The sequence below is a fragment of the Scatophagus argus genome, chromosome 5 (assembly GCF_020382885.2).
Source record: "Scatophagus argus isolate fScaArg1 chromosome 5, fScaArg1.pri, whole genome shotgun sequence".
NCBI classification, from domain to species: domain Eukaryota; kingdom Metazoa; phylum Chordata; class Actinopteri; family Scatophagidae; genus Scatophagus; species Scatophagus argus.
Genome location: NC_058497.1, coordinates 11,727,503 through 11,744,221, shown reverse-complemented (window position 1 = coordinate 11,744,221; position 16,719 = coordinate 11,727,503). Strand labels below are relative to the sequence as shown.

At 42.9% G+C, this 16,719-nt stretch overlaps 1 protein-coding gene across 1 annotated transcript in view; it reads right to left on the bottom strand.

The window, feature by feature from the left end:
* Positions 1-111: 111 nt before the first annotated feature.
* clpb (caseinolytic mitochondrial matrix peptidase chaperone subunit B) overlaps positions 112-16,719 on the bottom strand; it is a 29,004-nt gene continuing 12,396 nt past the window's right edge. The window contains exons 6-16 of the mRNA XM_046388767.1: positions 13,482-13,579; positions 11,800-11,914; positions 6,111-6,188; positions 4,090-4,145; positions 3,948-3,992; positions 3,254-3,415; positions 2,978-3,134; positions 2,517-2,590; positions 2,264-2,383; positions 1,058-1,162; positions 112-424 (exon numbers count right to left, since the gene is read on the bottom strand). Of these exons, the coding sequence (XP_046244723.1) occupies positions 227-424; positions 1,058-1,162; positions 2,264-2,383; positions 2,517-2,590; positions 2,978-3,134; positions 3,254-3,415; positions 3,948-3,992; positions 4,090-4,145; positions 6,111-6,188; positions 11,800-11,914; positions 13,482-13,579 (1,208 nt within the window). The 3' untranslated portion in view covers positions 112-226. The remainder of the gene's footprint in view (positions 425-1,057; positions 1,163-2,263; positions 2,384-2,516; positions 2,591-2,977; positions 3,135-3,253; positions 3,416-3,947; positions 3,993-4,089; positions 4,146-6,110; positions 6,189-11,799; positions 11,915-13,481; positions 13,580-16,719) is intronic.

The window sequence follows — 16,719 nt, the reverse complement described above, 5'->3', positions numbered from 1 at the left end:
TTAATTTACTGTTTACAGCACATCTTTTGGCAGATACTGTACTGCATGTTGTGGAGTAGTTGGCATGTAATTACCGTACTGCATGTGTGTACTGAAACAGAGAGGCAGTGATGTGTTTATCAAAGGTACGTTTATTGGTAACAGCCATCAAGAACGATCCATCCTCCTGGCACTGTCTGATGATGAAGATGATACTGTGTCTGTGTATGCATACATATGTGCTTTGTTAGTGTTCGGGGCTGAGCGGTGGACGAATGTCCAGCGTTCTCGACGAGCTGTCCTCTCCCACCACCTCGAGGCGCAGAGTGGGCGAGCCCCGCTCCTCCCGGTCCTCTGATTGGACAGACAGACGCAGGGTGCAGCCTTTGGGCAGCAGCTCCTGTTCATATGCTGCGGCCAACTGGTTGACGACCCGCCGCTCAACCTGAAGGATCGGTGACGAGGTCAGTGGTCAGGCAGAGCTTAGCAGGCTGGATTTAAAGCACTACACTGATTTGCCCACTGGGATGTCCAAGTTGTTGTCTCAGAATATTTACTGTTTTGTTTTTTGAATAATTTCTTTCTTATGTTAATTCCTATTTCACTTGACTGTTTTTGCCTTCTACATGTGCTGCTCTTGAGCTTTGCTCTGAGGGGGTCATACGGGACATTTTTAACCATTCAAACCAATCACTATTCTCTTCTTCCCTGATCAAATGCGAGCTTATTTCTTCTCTTGATTAACTGACAAATGTTGTCCATAGAAGTGAATAATGTCCATCACACTGTTAAAGTTTTGGCCAACACTCCTTTCAGTTTTATAACATTTCACTCATCAGCGCAGCTACATGCAGCTTTATGAACGTCCACAAAAACTGATATGAGAACATTCAGTTGTACTTCCTGCTCGCTCTACTGCTGCATAGCTCATGCAGCAGCATTGCTGTGTCTCCACATCTCCATAATGAAACAAAGGCCAGATATATTTTACAAAGACCATATTCAACACAATTGAAGGCCTTCATTTCAAACCTTTTGAGACATTTCAGAGAACTTCCTGTGGGAATTGGGGTGTTACCTCATGTTTGATGGAGCGTGCTCCATAATGCATGTTATACCCGCCCGCCAACAGGTCCAGAACCGGGCGATCCCACTGAAGAGTGATGTCATGGCGTTGCTTAGCCTGGTGAGAGAAAAGTGGGGTGGGGGTGGGGGAGAGATAAGTTAACTGGGTGTGCTGAGAGCAGGAGCATCATAAACAGTCACATCAGAAAGAGAGAATGATGGCAGAGACAGACAGAGAGGAGTAATGAGAAATGAGATTGCGAGAAGGAGACAAATGGCGAGGCAGAGAGGAGATACTGTCACACAGCACGTCTGCCAGCGCTAATCAACAGGCCCTTAATGCGCTTTAATCAAACACCGGTCAATAGCAGCGATCAGAGCTGCTCATTTAGCTACTGATGTTAATGCTCCATTCAATAAATACAACACTGTGTTTTACTCAAGAGATATAAACACTAACATTACAACATTACTAACACCATATTAAAGCACTAAATATTTAACTTATTTAATTTAAGTTAGTGACAAACGAATGGCTCATGAGGAATAATAATATGATTTCTGCTGCTGCATACAGACATCCACACTTTAAACAATAAAGACAAGAGATAAAACACACACACACACACACACACACACACACTCCACACGGAGCAGTATTTAAAAGACAAAAGACAAATGCACAGAGTGAGTCATAAGTCAGGTCCCTATCACTCGCCTGCAGGGCCCATGTGTAATATTAATAATTAAATATTGATGAAGGCTCCACATGTTAAACACTGTAATCACATTATAGTGAGTAGTAGTGGCACATCATATTGATCTGCATGTGTTCCTGCGCAGCTCAGCGGCTGCAGGACGATGTGGGCAAGGCCCTCCAGTCCCACTGGAGGACACTCGTAGTATGAGTGCAGGGATACATACTCCATTGGATACACAAAGAGGCTTATACAGCACAGTAGGGAACAAAGCTGATGTGTCTCAAGATGTATAGACTCAAACAATACACAAGATAAAAACAGGATCAGGTTCTTGTTTCACTGATAAAAAAATTACACAGGCTTTGTGAAAAATACAGTTTGTATACATATTAAAAACAGCGTACATGACAGAAATGATTTGCGTTGATGTCAGCCATTATCCACTTCAAAACTGACTCTGAATTATTATTTTTGGAATAAATAAAATATAATGTGGATGTGCACAAAGTCTTACGTACCTTCTTGGCCCAGAAGCTGAGCTCTTTGCTGACCAGCTGCAGCAGCTCTGAGTGACAGAACGGCAGGAAGTACACAATTTCATTGATCCGACCGAGAAACTCGTCCCTCCGGAAATGAGCCTGAGGGGGAACCAAACAATTAACAAACAAAGCCTCTCAAACTAGAAGATTTATCTGTAATTACACCAAAACAAGGTGGCTTTTATCTCTCTCTGTGTGTGTGTGTGTGTGTGTGTGTGTGTATTTATGTTACCTTCAGGATTGGTCGAATCACAGATTCTTTAAATTGTTGGGAGATTTTGATGTCATCACTTTTCTGTACATCCTCTGGGGGAAAAGCACAACATCAACATTATTTTCACTGTTTTAATTCATTTCAGTGTCTTTATACTGTTTACAATGTTTAGTACACCCAGAGATACTGTGATGATGTCCTCGCTGCAAATTTCCACGATCTGATAAAATGATTTTACCGTACTTCACCTCATATCATGCACTACAGCAAGTGATGTGAACAGATGCATCAAAATGGTTTTGAAGCGGTTCCCATGTGGGAACTACTTAAACACTGTGAAATTCATTTAACGGTAGGATATGATGTATGCAACAAATGCAATCGCTGCGATGTCCTCAAGAGCAGAGAGCACAGGGCTGAACATCATCTCGTCTGTGTTGGCATTTTTACGTATGCACACGCTGGCGTGTTTCTCTTACCGAGGTTGTCGGCCAGCTTTCTGCGGCTGACCCGCTCAGCTTCCTGTCGAAGCTGCAGTGCATGTTGGGCGATCTCGTCACTTGCAACGTTAGATGTCATGATGAAGATGGCATCTTTACATTCAATGGTCTTCCCCTTGCCGTCTGTGAGGCGACCCTGACAGAGAGATCAGTTGATTAAAGTTACAAAGGATTTATCAGGACAGAACCAACAGATGACTGTAACTTGACAAAGGTGTCATATCTATGCTCATCTGTGTGTGTTAGTACACACACCTCATCGAAGAGCTGCAGCATGATGGTAAGAACATCTGGGTGGGCCTTGTCTACTTCATCAAACAGGACAACAGCGTTGGGACACGCCTTCAACAGCTTCGTCAGCTGACCCCCTTCCTCATGTCCCACGTATCCTGGTGGGGAGCCGATGAACTTGGCCACCTGAGGGACGAGGAAGAGGGTGCACAGCAGATCGAAATAAGTTTAACAAGAGTCGAGAGCTCAGGTGTTTTGCTTGGATCACACTTAACCTCCAATTCTTTCTGTTGCTGCAAACCACAAAAATCCACAAAAACTTGTGGAATAAAAATAATGAGGCGAATTGATCAGATGTTGTTCTTGAACACTGTGATATAATATGACTCTGATTCACTGATTAAATGTATTCATCACCAGAGCTTCACAAAGAGGAGCAGAACAGTGCAAAACAACATTAATTTTGGTTTATGCATCCATTATGAGTACATAAACAGAATTAATCCAATGCATCATTGCAGAAGAATAATGCAACTGTAACAGACACTCTCCCCTTGAAATGAATGGACCTCTGTTAGAGCAACACATTCAACACAGTGTGTGTGTGTGTGTGTGTGTGTGTGAGAGAGAGAGAGAGAGAGCATGCATTTAAACAAACAGGCACTTTGGCTGCTTTCTGACTTCAAAATATTGGGAACACATAAAAGAAGTATCTCACCTCATGTTTCTCCTGGAACTCAGACATGTCCATACGGATGAAACCCTGCAAACATATGATAGATTAACTAACTGCATAAGTATGTATTATTATGTGTGTGTGTGTGTGTGTGTGTGTGTGTGTGTGATGCTACCCAACATACCTTTTTGATGTCCTTGTGCATGTAGCGAGCCACCTGTTTGGCCAACTCTGTCTTTCCTGCGATGCCCACCATCAACCGGCGAGAGACCCAACAGAGACGTCATTTAATTATTCGCTTTCAAACAGGAAGTGCCCGTCTTTATAATTATTAGCTTTTTTAAATTATTAATTTTAGCACAGTACATACAGTATGCGGAGATTTCAGGAACTCTGGAAAACAAACACACTCATTTCAGGCAGACAGGCTATCGCTCTCGTTCTCTGGTCTAAATCCCAGTGCCTCTCCCTGTGCCGAGCTTTCCATCATCTCCTGCTCTCCAGAAGCACACATTATGTATGTCGGTAAAATATTCTGCATATAAATGCTCGTATGTGATATTGATGTCTTGTGTTTGGTATGCATATGATGCGCGTGCGCAGGCGTGTGACAGGCTGTGTGTGCGCCTGTGTCTTGTTGCTGTGTTTAATATTGATGTCTCACGGCCACTGTTTGTCGCTGAAGGCAACAGAGAATATGAACACCGCCTCTCCTTCATCTATCTCTCTGGCCTGTCATTTCACTGTCTCCCTCTTTTTTAGCCATCTATCTGGCCCTTAATATCCCTCTTTCTCCCTTCTTTCCTTCACTCTAACACACATACACCCACACTTCTTCATCCGGCTGTTGCTGAAAATTTTCTGCAAACTCCACATGGCCTTTAGCATCTGCTGGCTTTTCTTTTTTAATGTATTACGCTGTCCAATGTCCAATGTATGATATGCATGGATACACGAGCGTCTAGCTGTTGTAGCACTAAGGTCCAGACAGAGTTTAGACAGTCTCAATTCATCCCTGCCATCCCCAGTGGATATCATTAAATGAAACTGCTGGCTGTTGTTGTTTTGTTAGAGTTGCTCTGAGATTTGTTCACTCTCGGCGCTGTGGGTCAGAAATACGTTCCAGTGGCTTAAAGAGCAATCAGCTGGTTTTTTGTCAGCTGGTGTACCTGAAGCTCAGTGGGCAGCAATAAACAAAAGATTAGAAATGGATGGAATACTGATCAATTACAAAAATGCCCTGATCGGTGCTGAAATAGTCTTTCACATCAGACACACACGCCCCACTTCTAAACCTTTATCCACTTCAGTAGACTGGACATGCTGCACACCCACTGTTTGTGATTCAAACCCATCTGTAGTTTCACAGGTTGGAAATTGATTGTTTGATTAATTTTATTAACCCCTAAGGCAAGCTGAATTAGACAGAAGTGAGCCAATCAGAGCCTCTGTGGGTGGGGTTAAATCTGGTGACGTTACCAAACTGTTCCAGAGTCAGACGGGCTGTGACATCTGAAATGTTTGCAGTCACTGTCAGTGGGAACTGCTCATGAAAACCACAGATTAAATTCACCATATTACAAACCAATTATTTTCACTCACATGAATGACTGTTCACTGTGATAACAGCAGAAATGAACTGACTCAGGTTGGGAACATGACTATAACATTAGCTGATGGTTTCATGTGCCAACCTGTTCCCATGCTGGTAGAACAGTACACTAACTTGGTCAAGGAGGCAATTCTTATCTCAGTTTTCTTTGTGCCTTGACTTAATATAATCCTTTTATCTCTTTAAATTGAAAGCTTAATGATATTCCTAAAATCTGTTAATTGAATTAGCAGATGTGAGAAACGGTGCTGCTTTAAATCATTCTTCTTTTACTTCACACAGTGCATTATGGCAGAATTCTCTTTTACAGGACATGGAGTTTCTCCCATCCGTGGTTTATAACATGACACTCGTTCTTTTGTCATCTTGTGTCTTCTGCTTCTTTGAAAACCAGCAGACTGGCAGGAGGAAAAGACACTCTGGTCAACAAACTTCCTAAACTTAACTCAACAGACAATGTTCTGTTTACTTTGGCAGACACTTTCAGGGGACTGAAGAGTTGTTTTTTGTTTTTTTTTTTCTTTGTACTGCCATCACTTCATGAGGTCAAACTGTAAAGGAGGCACTTGGTGTGAAAGATGAGAGTGATTTACCAATTCCAGATGAGCCGAGGAAGAGGAAGACGAGTGGATGCTCTTCGTCGTACCAACCATTCTCCTTCCTCCTTATGGCTACAGAGTGCAGACAGAGGGAGAAAGAAAGGAGGACTATTATTTCACTCATTTGCATTTGTTGACTTTGCTTTGCTTCCGCAGTTGACCTGAGGGCGGCGGGTATCCCAGAAACTATGATAAAAGAGTGAGAGAGCAGGGATGAGAAAAGGGTCAGAGACATTTGGTGGGAAAAAAAAAGGAAAAAGAGGAGAGAAAACAGAGCAAGAGAGCAAGATGAGAGACCTCCAGAAAGCTACCCACGATGCCTCTCTTCCCCCCTCAGTCAGTGGGGCCATTAGCCAGGAGTAATTGTGTTAGCCTCCCTGGCGCGGCCATGGCAAAATCAGTTTAGCATGGATCGCAGCCTCACACGCACACACAGACACACACGCTCGCTTAAAGAGGAGTGCCTACCCAACCCTGCCATCACCCCAGCAACCACACTCACACACATACGCAAAGACAAGATGATGAGGTGGGTCAGAGGGGAGTAAAGAGTGTATTTGGCTGGGGTTTCAGCTACTCGACGAAGAAGCAGACACTAGCACAAACTCATCCAAATCTGAAGCTGCTGAGAGGCCTGAGCCAAAACCAGAGCTGTAGATGAGCAGGGGTTTTGCCAGCAGGATCAAAGCAGGTCAGCGGCTCATTGTACTGTCGCTCCGAGCAAAAGGGCTCCAGGGTTTGAATCCACTGGCAGGCTGGAGCTGCAGGTTCTTGCGGTGTCTGTGGAAATTCTTCTGGTTTCCTCCCACAGTCCACAGACACATGTTTCAGACTGATTGGAAACTGTTCACGCTGTCTCCCACCTTTAGGAGCTCAGAGGCTCCACCACTCAAACCAAGAAGCAGGTGTAAAAGATGGAGAAATGTATCCTGACTGTGTCATTCAAATAAGTTAGCATGATCAAATTGATCAAGTGGATGCAAACATGACCACAGATCCTTTTATGTGCCGTGCATCCACCTCTGAGTACAACACACTGCTGCAGAGCCGGTACATCAGACCCTTCCTTTACAAGTTTTACGTGGCACCACCGTTCATACAGTGCACAAGATCCTGTAACAACACAGGATGGGTAATTTTTAGGTAAAAAAAATCACAGCTGTTGAATCTCACTGTGCTGCTTTACCTACACCTGAAGTGTATCAGCCAGCATGTTAATGTCTTGTATCAGCCCCACTGTAAACAACACCAATTTAAATGAAAACAAAATCCTAGGAGCTATTACAAGTATAGCCAAATGACTGATAAAACTGTGAATGTAGTATGGCTGTTTTTTAATGCAAATAAGCAATTTTTAATTCTGATTTTCTGTGCAGGCCATGTTAATACTGTCATCACACCAGGCCAACGTTTCTTAGCCTGAGAGAACCAGAAAAAACGCAACCTGAACCTGCCCTTCCGTCTGTGGCTTCTGCCTGACAACTTTACCTCAGGATAATAAATTCAAACATTACATTTTTTATTACAGGCAAGTGCCACACACAGACTGATAGGTCCTCTTACGCAGCTAACAACACAGTTTGCGGTAATGGACTTAAACAACGTGACACAGAGGTGTCAACTCCTTGGCAACTTATCGAGAGCAGTCAGAACAAGATAAGTGGCAAATTCAAATTTCTTCAAAAGCCAAGTGTGTCCAACAACAAAGCATCTTTCACCAACACAATGAGACCTGTCCTGTTCACTCAGTGTAATGTGCTGCAGCCAAGAGGCTCTGCGTGTGATGCAGTCAAGCTAAAACACTTCGCAACAGACATGAGATCTGAGTGCTAAACTGGCTACTAATGGCTGATAATCATAAAGAACAGAGGCTTGGCAGGAGAAGAGTACAGAGGAGGTGCGGAGATGGTGAGATGTAACTAAATACACTTAAGCAATGTTCCCAAGTACTTTTATTGTACTTTCTTCAGTGTTTTAGCTTCAGTGCCACTTTATACTTTTTTGTCTGACAGTTTCAATTAGTAGTTGCTTTACAAATTAAGATTTTTACACACAAAACATAATCAACAGTTGATTAATCAGCAATCAGTTGATTAAACAGTTGGGTTTTTTTTTTCATGTAACAGCATTTCATGGTTCCAGCTTCTCAAATGTGAAGACTTGCTGCTTTTCCTTTTTATTTTAATAAATTGAATTTATCTTTGATAGTTTTGATGTTTGGACAAAACAAGCACTGGGCTCTGGGAGAATTATGACAGCTTTTCTTATTTTCAGCAGATTAATCCTATCTGAAAATAATCATTAGTTGCAGAAGATCCTCCTTTCAACCAACTACAACTGTAAAATTCTGCTTTTACATTAATACACGAGTAATAATAATCCAATGATATAGTATTAATAGTGTAAGAGTCACAGGGGACATTTTTTTGCACTGAGTACTTCAAAATGTAATATTTTAAGTAGGCTAAATTTTCCTGACTGTAATTGCAGACTTTTACTTCCGCAACATTTTCAATGGAGGACTTTTATTTGAAACAGTATTTTTACAGTGTGGCATTAGTAGGTTTCCTTAAATAAAAGATCTGAATACTTCCTCCAGCACTGACAAGATAACAAGGTACAGTAGACAGGGAACCAACAGGAGGAGCAAAGATCAGGAGAGGAGAGAGGAGTAAGAATGTAGACGGGAGATTAAAAAGAGGAAAGACAGAGGAGTGATGGAGATAAGGAGACGGAGAAACAAACGAGTTTGTCAGAGATGAACACGGAGATGAATCGTGACAAGAGGGGCTCCAAAGCTCCGGCTGCTTTATCAACGACTGTGTGAATGACAGCTTAACCTTCTGTGTGTTTGTGTGTGTGTTTTAGCTGATTGAGACCGACTTTGACAGAAGGACACATTGACATTTCTCAGAGGACCCTGACAACAACAAGGAAAGGAAGGAGGCACAAAACAAATGAAAGCTTGCTCTCTCTCTCTCCCACACACACACACACACTCACAGCAATGTGTACTGGGCAGGTCTGGTTGACTCTAACACGATTACAGAGGGATGATTCTCTTCAATAACTCTTAGCCCTGAGAGCTAAACCTGGATCAATCTAACCTCCTTCCTGTGTGTGTGTGTGTGTGTGTGTGTGTGTGTGTGGTGTGGTGCATGTGGTGTGTATCGTGCTGCAGGCCAGCTGTTCATCATGAGGAGTTCAGGTAGAAAAAGCCATTTGTAGACATGACCACACACTAAATGCAAAATATGAGCAACATAAAGAAATGAATTAAAAAGAATGAATAAATAAAAAGGAGCCTTTTTCTAATTCTTCTTTCTCAGCTTCTGATCTGCAACATTCATCCTTTTTGCACATACTGGAGTACATACAGATTACTAAAGTTGAAACAATCCAAAGCTTTGACAAAGTAATTCATTAAGAACAAATGTCATATATGTCACATATTTGGTAGTTACTGCAGCTAAAATGGGAGCTTTGGCTTTTACTGTCACTGTAGACTGAATATCCTTAGTTTTAAGACTGTTGGTCACAGGAAACAAGCAATTTCAAGATGGTACCTTTGGCTCCAGGAAGTATTTGCTTGTTTTTGACAGTATTAAAGTCCAGAGAGATGGGAAACGGGGAGAGAGCACGAGTGATGACGTGTGACAAAGGCGTCTGGCTGGAATCAAAATAGAAACAAAACGGTTACGTTTTAACCAATCAGCCACATGGACGCTCCTGTCATGGACATTTTTCACTATCTTCAGCAATTTTATAATAACTGAAAGAAACAATCAACAAATGAATGGATTAAAAATAATAATGAAATGTGCAGTCGTACAGCTTGCATCGCTGTAAGAACTCAAATAGGTAACAGCAAAAATACGTTGCTGCATGTGTTGTTTCTGCAATGACATAATCGGGTCATGTGCAGCTCCCTCTCCTCTCTTTATCTCTACATCCCTTTCTCATTTGTTGTCTCCTTATCTGCAGTATATCCCTTCCCCTTTTTCCTGGCCCATCTCCTCATCTCTAAATCTAAAATACTTCCCCTCTCTGATTAGTTAGCTGATTCATGCTTGGCTCCTATTTGATAAAAAAAAAAAAACCCTCCGCCAAAATAGCAAACAACACAAGCCTGAGTGTAAAGTAGATAATACGCGTTTTTGTAAATCTCTTTGCAGGCGGATCCTCTGTGTGCCTCCATGTGTTCTCTTGCTTGCTTTCAGTGTGTGCGTGTGTGTGTGTGATATATTCACTGTAATACTTCTAAGAGATCAATAAGCTGTTCCTTTATCACTGTTGCGATGTCTTCTATGGCTTTCAGGACAATTTGCCATGATAACAACAATCATTCATCACCTTGCCAAAGACTACAAATCCCACGATTCTCCCTTCCTACAGTGACTCCCAGAGAAAACCAAGCTGACACTTGTAACCACGGCTCAGACAGCATCACTGCTTGTATTCTGGTTTATAGTCATCTAGTTGTATTCATAGAAATTGTTGTCATGTACATTTTTTTTGTTGTTGTAGTTGTTTTGTTTTGTTTCAAAGTCTCGAGGCAAAAATCCAAGTTGTTCTCATGTTGGTTATAAACTCTGCTCTCACACAAACATTACAGATTATAATATCGGCTTCTAGCTTTGGGAGTTAGTTGATTATTTTCACAAATCTGTCCAAGATCATAAAAATAATACACAGCCTCTTTCTTCACTGCAGAGCCCTTACTGAACACATACACACACACACACACTCTCTCACCTGCGGATCAATACATAGCCTCCATGGATGCCTGGTGTAATATCAGCTCTTTACTGTCTGTTGTGTTATTGTGCTCTAACTCATCCTCCCTCCTCTTCTCTATGCATTACACCCGCTCTCTTTGTCTTTCTGTCAATGCTCTGAGCTCTCAGTAGCTACTGTTCTCAGCTACTTCTCTGCAATCTACTCCCATCAGCGTTCGTGCCTCTTTTTTTTGTCTCCTGTTGCCTGCATTTGTTTTACCCGTCTCATCTGTTTTTTCCTGTCTCCATCTCTCTGCCCATCCCTGACTCGAGGAAGGGGAGACGGAAAGGCATGGTAGACGGATGATGGAAACATACAGAGGGTGGAGGAAAGTGGCAAAGGATGGGTGAAGGAGAAAGAGAGGTGGGTGTGATGAAGATCAAGGAGGTAAAGTGAGTGAGAGAGAGAGAGAGAGAGAGAGAGAGAGAGAGAGAGAGGAGTAGGGAGAAACTGAAGAGAAGAAAGAGAGACAGAGGGGGAGAATGAAGAAAGAGGGAGAGAAAAGAGGAGGAGGGGCAAGGGTCTGTAGTATGTCTCCTCTCTCTGTAATCATGTTAACTGGCGGCTCCAAGCCTGGCCTCTTCAGCTGTCACACACAAACACACACACACATGCACACAGCACCTGTGTATGCCTGACAGACAGCTCATTCATCACAATTAACCAATTACAGCCTCCGCCGGTCTGTCTGAACCCGCCTACTGAGAACAAGAGAGAGGAAAAAGAGGGCAGGGGAAAACAGAAAAAAATGCCGAATAGAGAAAGGAAAACAAAAAGAGAAAAGTAGTGTGGAAAGAGGCAGAGGACAAGGCTATGGCTATGGCTAACATGTACTTACGTGCACTTATTATTTGCATATATAATGTTTCATGTGTGTCCCCTGTGTGTGTGTGTGTGTGTTTACCTGAGGCCACAGTATTTATGGCCCCCTCCTGTCCGATGATGTGCTCTTTCAGCCTCCTCTCTAGGGGGAATCTCCTCCTCTCCTCCGCCTCCCGCCGAGCCTGCGCCTCCTGGAACTAGATAGATGTAGGGAGAAGATGAACATACAAAAAAAAAAAAAAAAAAAAAAAAACCCAAATGAGACAGTCTACCAGGTGAGAAGGGAAGCGAAGGGAGATATTTGAAAGAAAAGATGGCAGTTTAGGAAATCGACTTTCAAGGAAAAACAGGAGGACATTAAAAAGTTCCTTTACTCCTCTGTCTCTTTGTCATCACCTTTACCAACTCATCCCTCCTACAAAGACACTGTAACAGCACTGCTGTGCACAGCTGTGACCGAAAGGACCAAACCTAAAATCCCTTCCAGACAACAATAAAGCTGCTCCTCCATTTTTTTCCCTTAACAGAATCAGTTTACTAAGGACAGACAGTGTCGCATGCTGTACAGATGGTAAAAGCCTTTGCGGGATATTTGCGATTTGAGGATATATCATAAAACTGACCTGACTGGACTCTTAAGATTAAACAAACCGTCTCCCACAACACTTGCAAAACATTCATCTCAATCACGATGTTATACAAGAAAGTTAGCTGCTTTACACAGTTAAAAGTTATGATAAATTACTTATTATTAGAATTTCAGCTGAGCACATTTCTTCAGGTATTTCGTATCTCCTCAATAATTTTACAAGCAATCACTATGGGGCATCTGACAGGTAGAATGTTTATTAAATTTTAGCTAATCAACAGTTTGATTTAAGTGGTCACAGTGAGCAGGAAATGATTTTTTTTATGCTTGGATTAGCTGCTAAATTTTGCTAGATTAGGTATCAAAAATGCCTTCTTCTTTTTCCTCCCCGTTCACTCAACACCTCCTGTTTCATGCAGTAATTTCCCTCCCATTTTCCATTAGCTTTATGCTTTCCACCTTCGTCTACCTCCAGCCAGCCTTTGCCTCCATTTCCCTTTCTTCCTTGCAGCCACCCCATGACTCATTCATCCTCTCCTCTTTGTCTCCTTAGACTCCCGGTTTTCACCCTGCAGTGGAGTCAGGCTCTTTATTCTCTCTCTCCATCTTGCTTAGCTCTGGCCTGCTGTCAAGCTGGCAGATAACTATGGATAACTCAACTTTTATTTAAGAAAACAACAGAGCCCCCTTCTACTCCTAAACCCCTGTGAAATACAAGCGACGAGGAGTCCCTTCAGTCTACTGACTGTGTATCACTGTTCACTTCAAACTTTAAAGTAAATGATGACCACCATGAGCCATAAAGATCAAGATTAGAGAACTAACATTTAGGTAATGATGAGAGTATATCTAGATAAGGTGACATATAATCCAAACTCACTATTCAGCATGTTTTTAACCCCAGTTAACCTCCACCAGCTTTCACAACTCTAATACTCAATAGCACCTGTCACTCAGTCATCAGACAGACACAGGCCTCCCGAGGAGTGCGTGTCTGGATGCGTGAAGACAAGTAAATCACACAGATGTCTACTGAGTGGATTTTGCTGAGTCATTCAGACCGGGCCACAGGAAACAGCATCAAAACATTGTGTATGCATGGAAACTAATGCTGTTTTTGGTCGCTTGCGTGTTCTGCAGAATTAGCGTTTGCGTCTGTACGAGTGTGTCATTACCTTGCCCTCCCACTCCTGCAGCACCGCGCTCACATCTCCCTCCTTAGCGTAGGCCCGTGCTGTGTGTCCCAGACCATTGGTCTGCAGGGGGTTGGCACCTGTGCGCAAGCATGCAACATACAAACAAACTAACAGTTAATTGTAGATACTCATGAAAGTTATAGCAACAACAGATTGTCAAAAGGTGTCATCTTTTGAAGTACCATAAGTATATGAACACACCTCCTCAGCAGGAGGGTCAGCACGTCGATCGACAGAGTGAGGTTAGGGGTGAGAGGTCACGTGGGTTCAGAGGTCACTGAGACTAACTGCAGTGAGGCAGGAGGGCCATGCAATGACCCTGTAGGGGGTTTCATATCTGCAACGCGTGCCGATAACGCACGCTTTGACCCCTAACTCCTAACACCCCTAACACCAACGCCCTGGATTATTATACAATCTATACAAACTGCAGGTTGGTGTAAGTTGGGGGCCACAAAGGCACACGAGTGCACACACACACACTTCCACACAGCAGGAGGGGTCAAATGGAGGAAACACAGTTAAACCGACAAAGCATAAAGAAGACACATAATGTCACAGCACGTGTGAAGTGTGCCAGGACTGGCCAGTGGCAGGCTTGTCAGTGAAGCTGGTTAGCAGGGCCTTCTGCCCTGACCTGTGCCACCATTCTCAACCCAGAGTCGCCAACACACACGCACAAACAAGTGCAGGTTTCCGTCACATCGACTACAGCGGAGAGCAAATGAAAATGCGGTAAATGACGGAAAGGAATTTCAGCTACACATTCGGAAAAGCAACCCTCCTCTGAGACAACAGTGACAGCCATCACACTGCATTCACATAGAAGTGTGTAGCTGAATGAGTACGTATCAAACGTCTGGGAGCGACCAAAATGTATCGATGGGACCATGTATCAAAACAAGAGGCTTTTCAAAGTAAGTCACACTCAATTGAAAAAATATGATCTTTGGAGTTCAGCGCCATAACAAATATGAACAAGAGAGGAGATGCAAGGTAGGCTGATTATAGTAAATCCAATCTTTAATAATAATAATAATGAAAAAAGACTTTCATATTTCATTTATGACACAAACTTGTTTTTGGCTTGAAGCCTTTGTCTGGGTGGAAGTTGGTACCGAATGCATACTCGTAATCCTCATTACTTATTCTTTCATCAGACAGTCTCTGATTTTAAATCAAAATGTTAGTTCAAGACTGTAGTTTATTTAGTCAGAGTGAGACATTAATCACTTGAGATGTTACGACTCTTTTGCTGAATTAAAAATCAATTTATCCCGTACTCCAATATTTTGACATTTTATAAGAACAGTCAGCCAAACCCCCATACTAACCAATGTAAACAACAAACACTTGAGCACTGAATTAATAAAAAAGTGATCACAGTTTCAGCAGGGCCAGTGCTTCGTCCCAATGACGAGCACAGGGTAAAACTCCCGTTCCACATGGACTTATCTGGTCTCACTGGAACCTTAATGGCACCGCTGAAGTGGGTTTTGTGACAAGTCACTATGCAATGATTTTTGAAGAGCCAGCCTGATGCCTTAATGCAATTTAATACACGAGTAACACTCATGAAAGGAAGCATTAGAAAAGCGGTAACCTGATCAGAGAGACATCAAATGTGTCGTCGGCAGTGAGTACGTCTGTTCCATGAATGTTAGGTGGTTAAAATAAATCATGAAAAATCGGGAAGAGATACACACTGAGGTTAGTGATCCTCGTACTGTATGTGCAGGGTGTTGAATGGTGCATTAAAAAACCAGACGACCCATCTGAAGTTTTTTTCTGTGGGAGCTACCCAGGAAAACTGTAGCAGTGTACAGTATTTGATCAGTACGGGTGCCTGTTGTTCCTATCGCTTTCAGCACCGGCCGCAGAGACTAATATTCACTGTGATGATTATCGATAAACACCTAAATTTTTTGACCTGCTCATGAAGCTATCGATCCCAACAACAACACACCCCCCACCCCACATCCACCCAACTAAAAACATGAGGGAGGAAAGCAATAAAGCACCAACACACACACAGGACATAATAAATAGCATCATTTAGGGCTTTAATATCAGGCCAACCCTCTGGGCCATAGCACTTTATAACAGGATCAACACTGACGACACTCACACAGATGGACACACACATACCACAGCTGAACATTCTCTCTTTCTCTCTCTCCCTCTCTCTCTCTTTCTCACACACACACACACACACACATCATCCCTTCATTAGGAGTGCTTTAGTTATGCCTATTAGGTGTCCCCTCCTCTTTCCTATTTCCTCCTCCCTCTCTTTCACTGCAGCTGGTGGGAGAGAGCCCCTGCTGGTCTTTGTGCATGTGTGAGTGTGTCCTTGTATCTGTATTGTGTGCGTCTGTGAGCATGTGTGTCTCCCCTGGCCTCCTGCCACCTACGGAGCCGTCCATTACCCAGTGCCCCTTGGCCACGGGCCTGATATGGAGCCTGGGGAGGAGGCTAGAGAGCCTCCGCAGGTAGTGTGAGGGACCGTGGGCTGAGGAGAGGCCTGAGGGTGGGCCTGGAGACTGTGATGGATGGTGATCTGAGTCCAGGGCCGGTTAAGGCCAAAAGAGCAAACCCACATCTTGAAGAGTAAGGTGGACGCACACAAACACAGGGGAAATAACAAGGTATCATGTACAATGTGCACATACATGAAGGAAGGAGACACACAGACAGACAGACAAATCTACACAGATTCCCTGAAGCTGTGGCTGTTTATAAGATGTTGTTTGAAGATGTTTAAAGAAAGGAGATGGAAGGAGGCTGCAAAGAAGGATTCTAGAAAGAAACGAATTTTGTCAAGAATAATAAATCAGCATTAAAAACTGTTAACTATTATCTTTAATTAAGTGTCCATTCACACAGAACAGGAATGTAATGTGTTTACGGCTGACAGTCTGTGATGTCATGATTGTTATTGGCCGTGATGGTGGCGCCAACCCAGCAACGCCCCAGTCGGGCGAGAACAACCCTCCCCATCTTTAATGCAATTGTCTAAAAACAAATGTCCCTGCTTTGTGAAATTTCTTACCTTTTTAATTCAAAAATGCGTCTGCAGAACATTTGATCGAGTTAGACGAAGTGATTTGTTTAAGCATACAGAGTGCTTACAGACGCAGGGGTGACACAGGAGAGACAGGGAGACAGAGCTTTGGATGCACCATCCATCATAAACATAAACAAGACATTAATACTA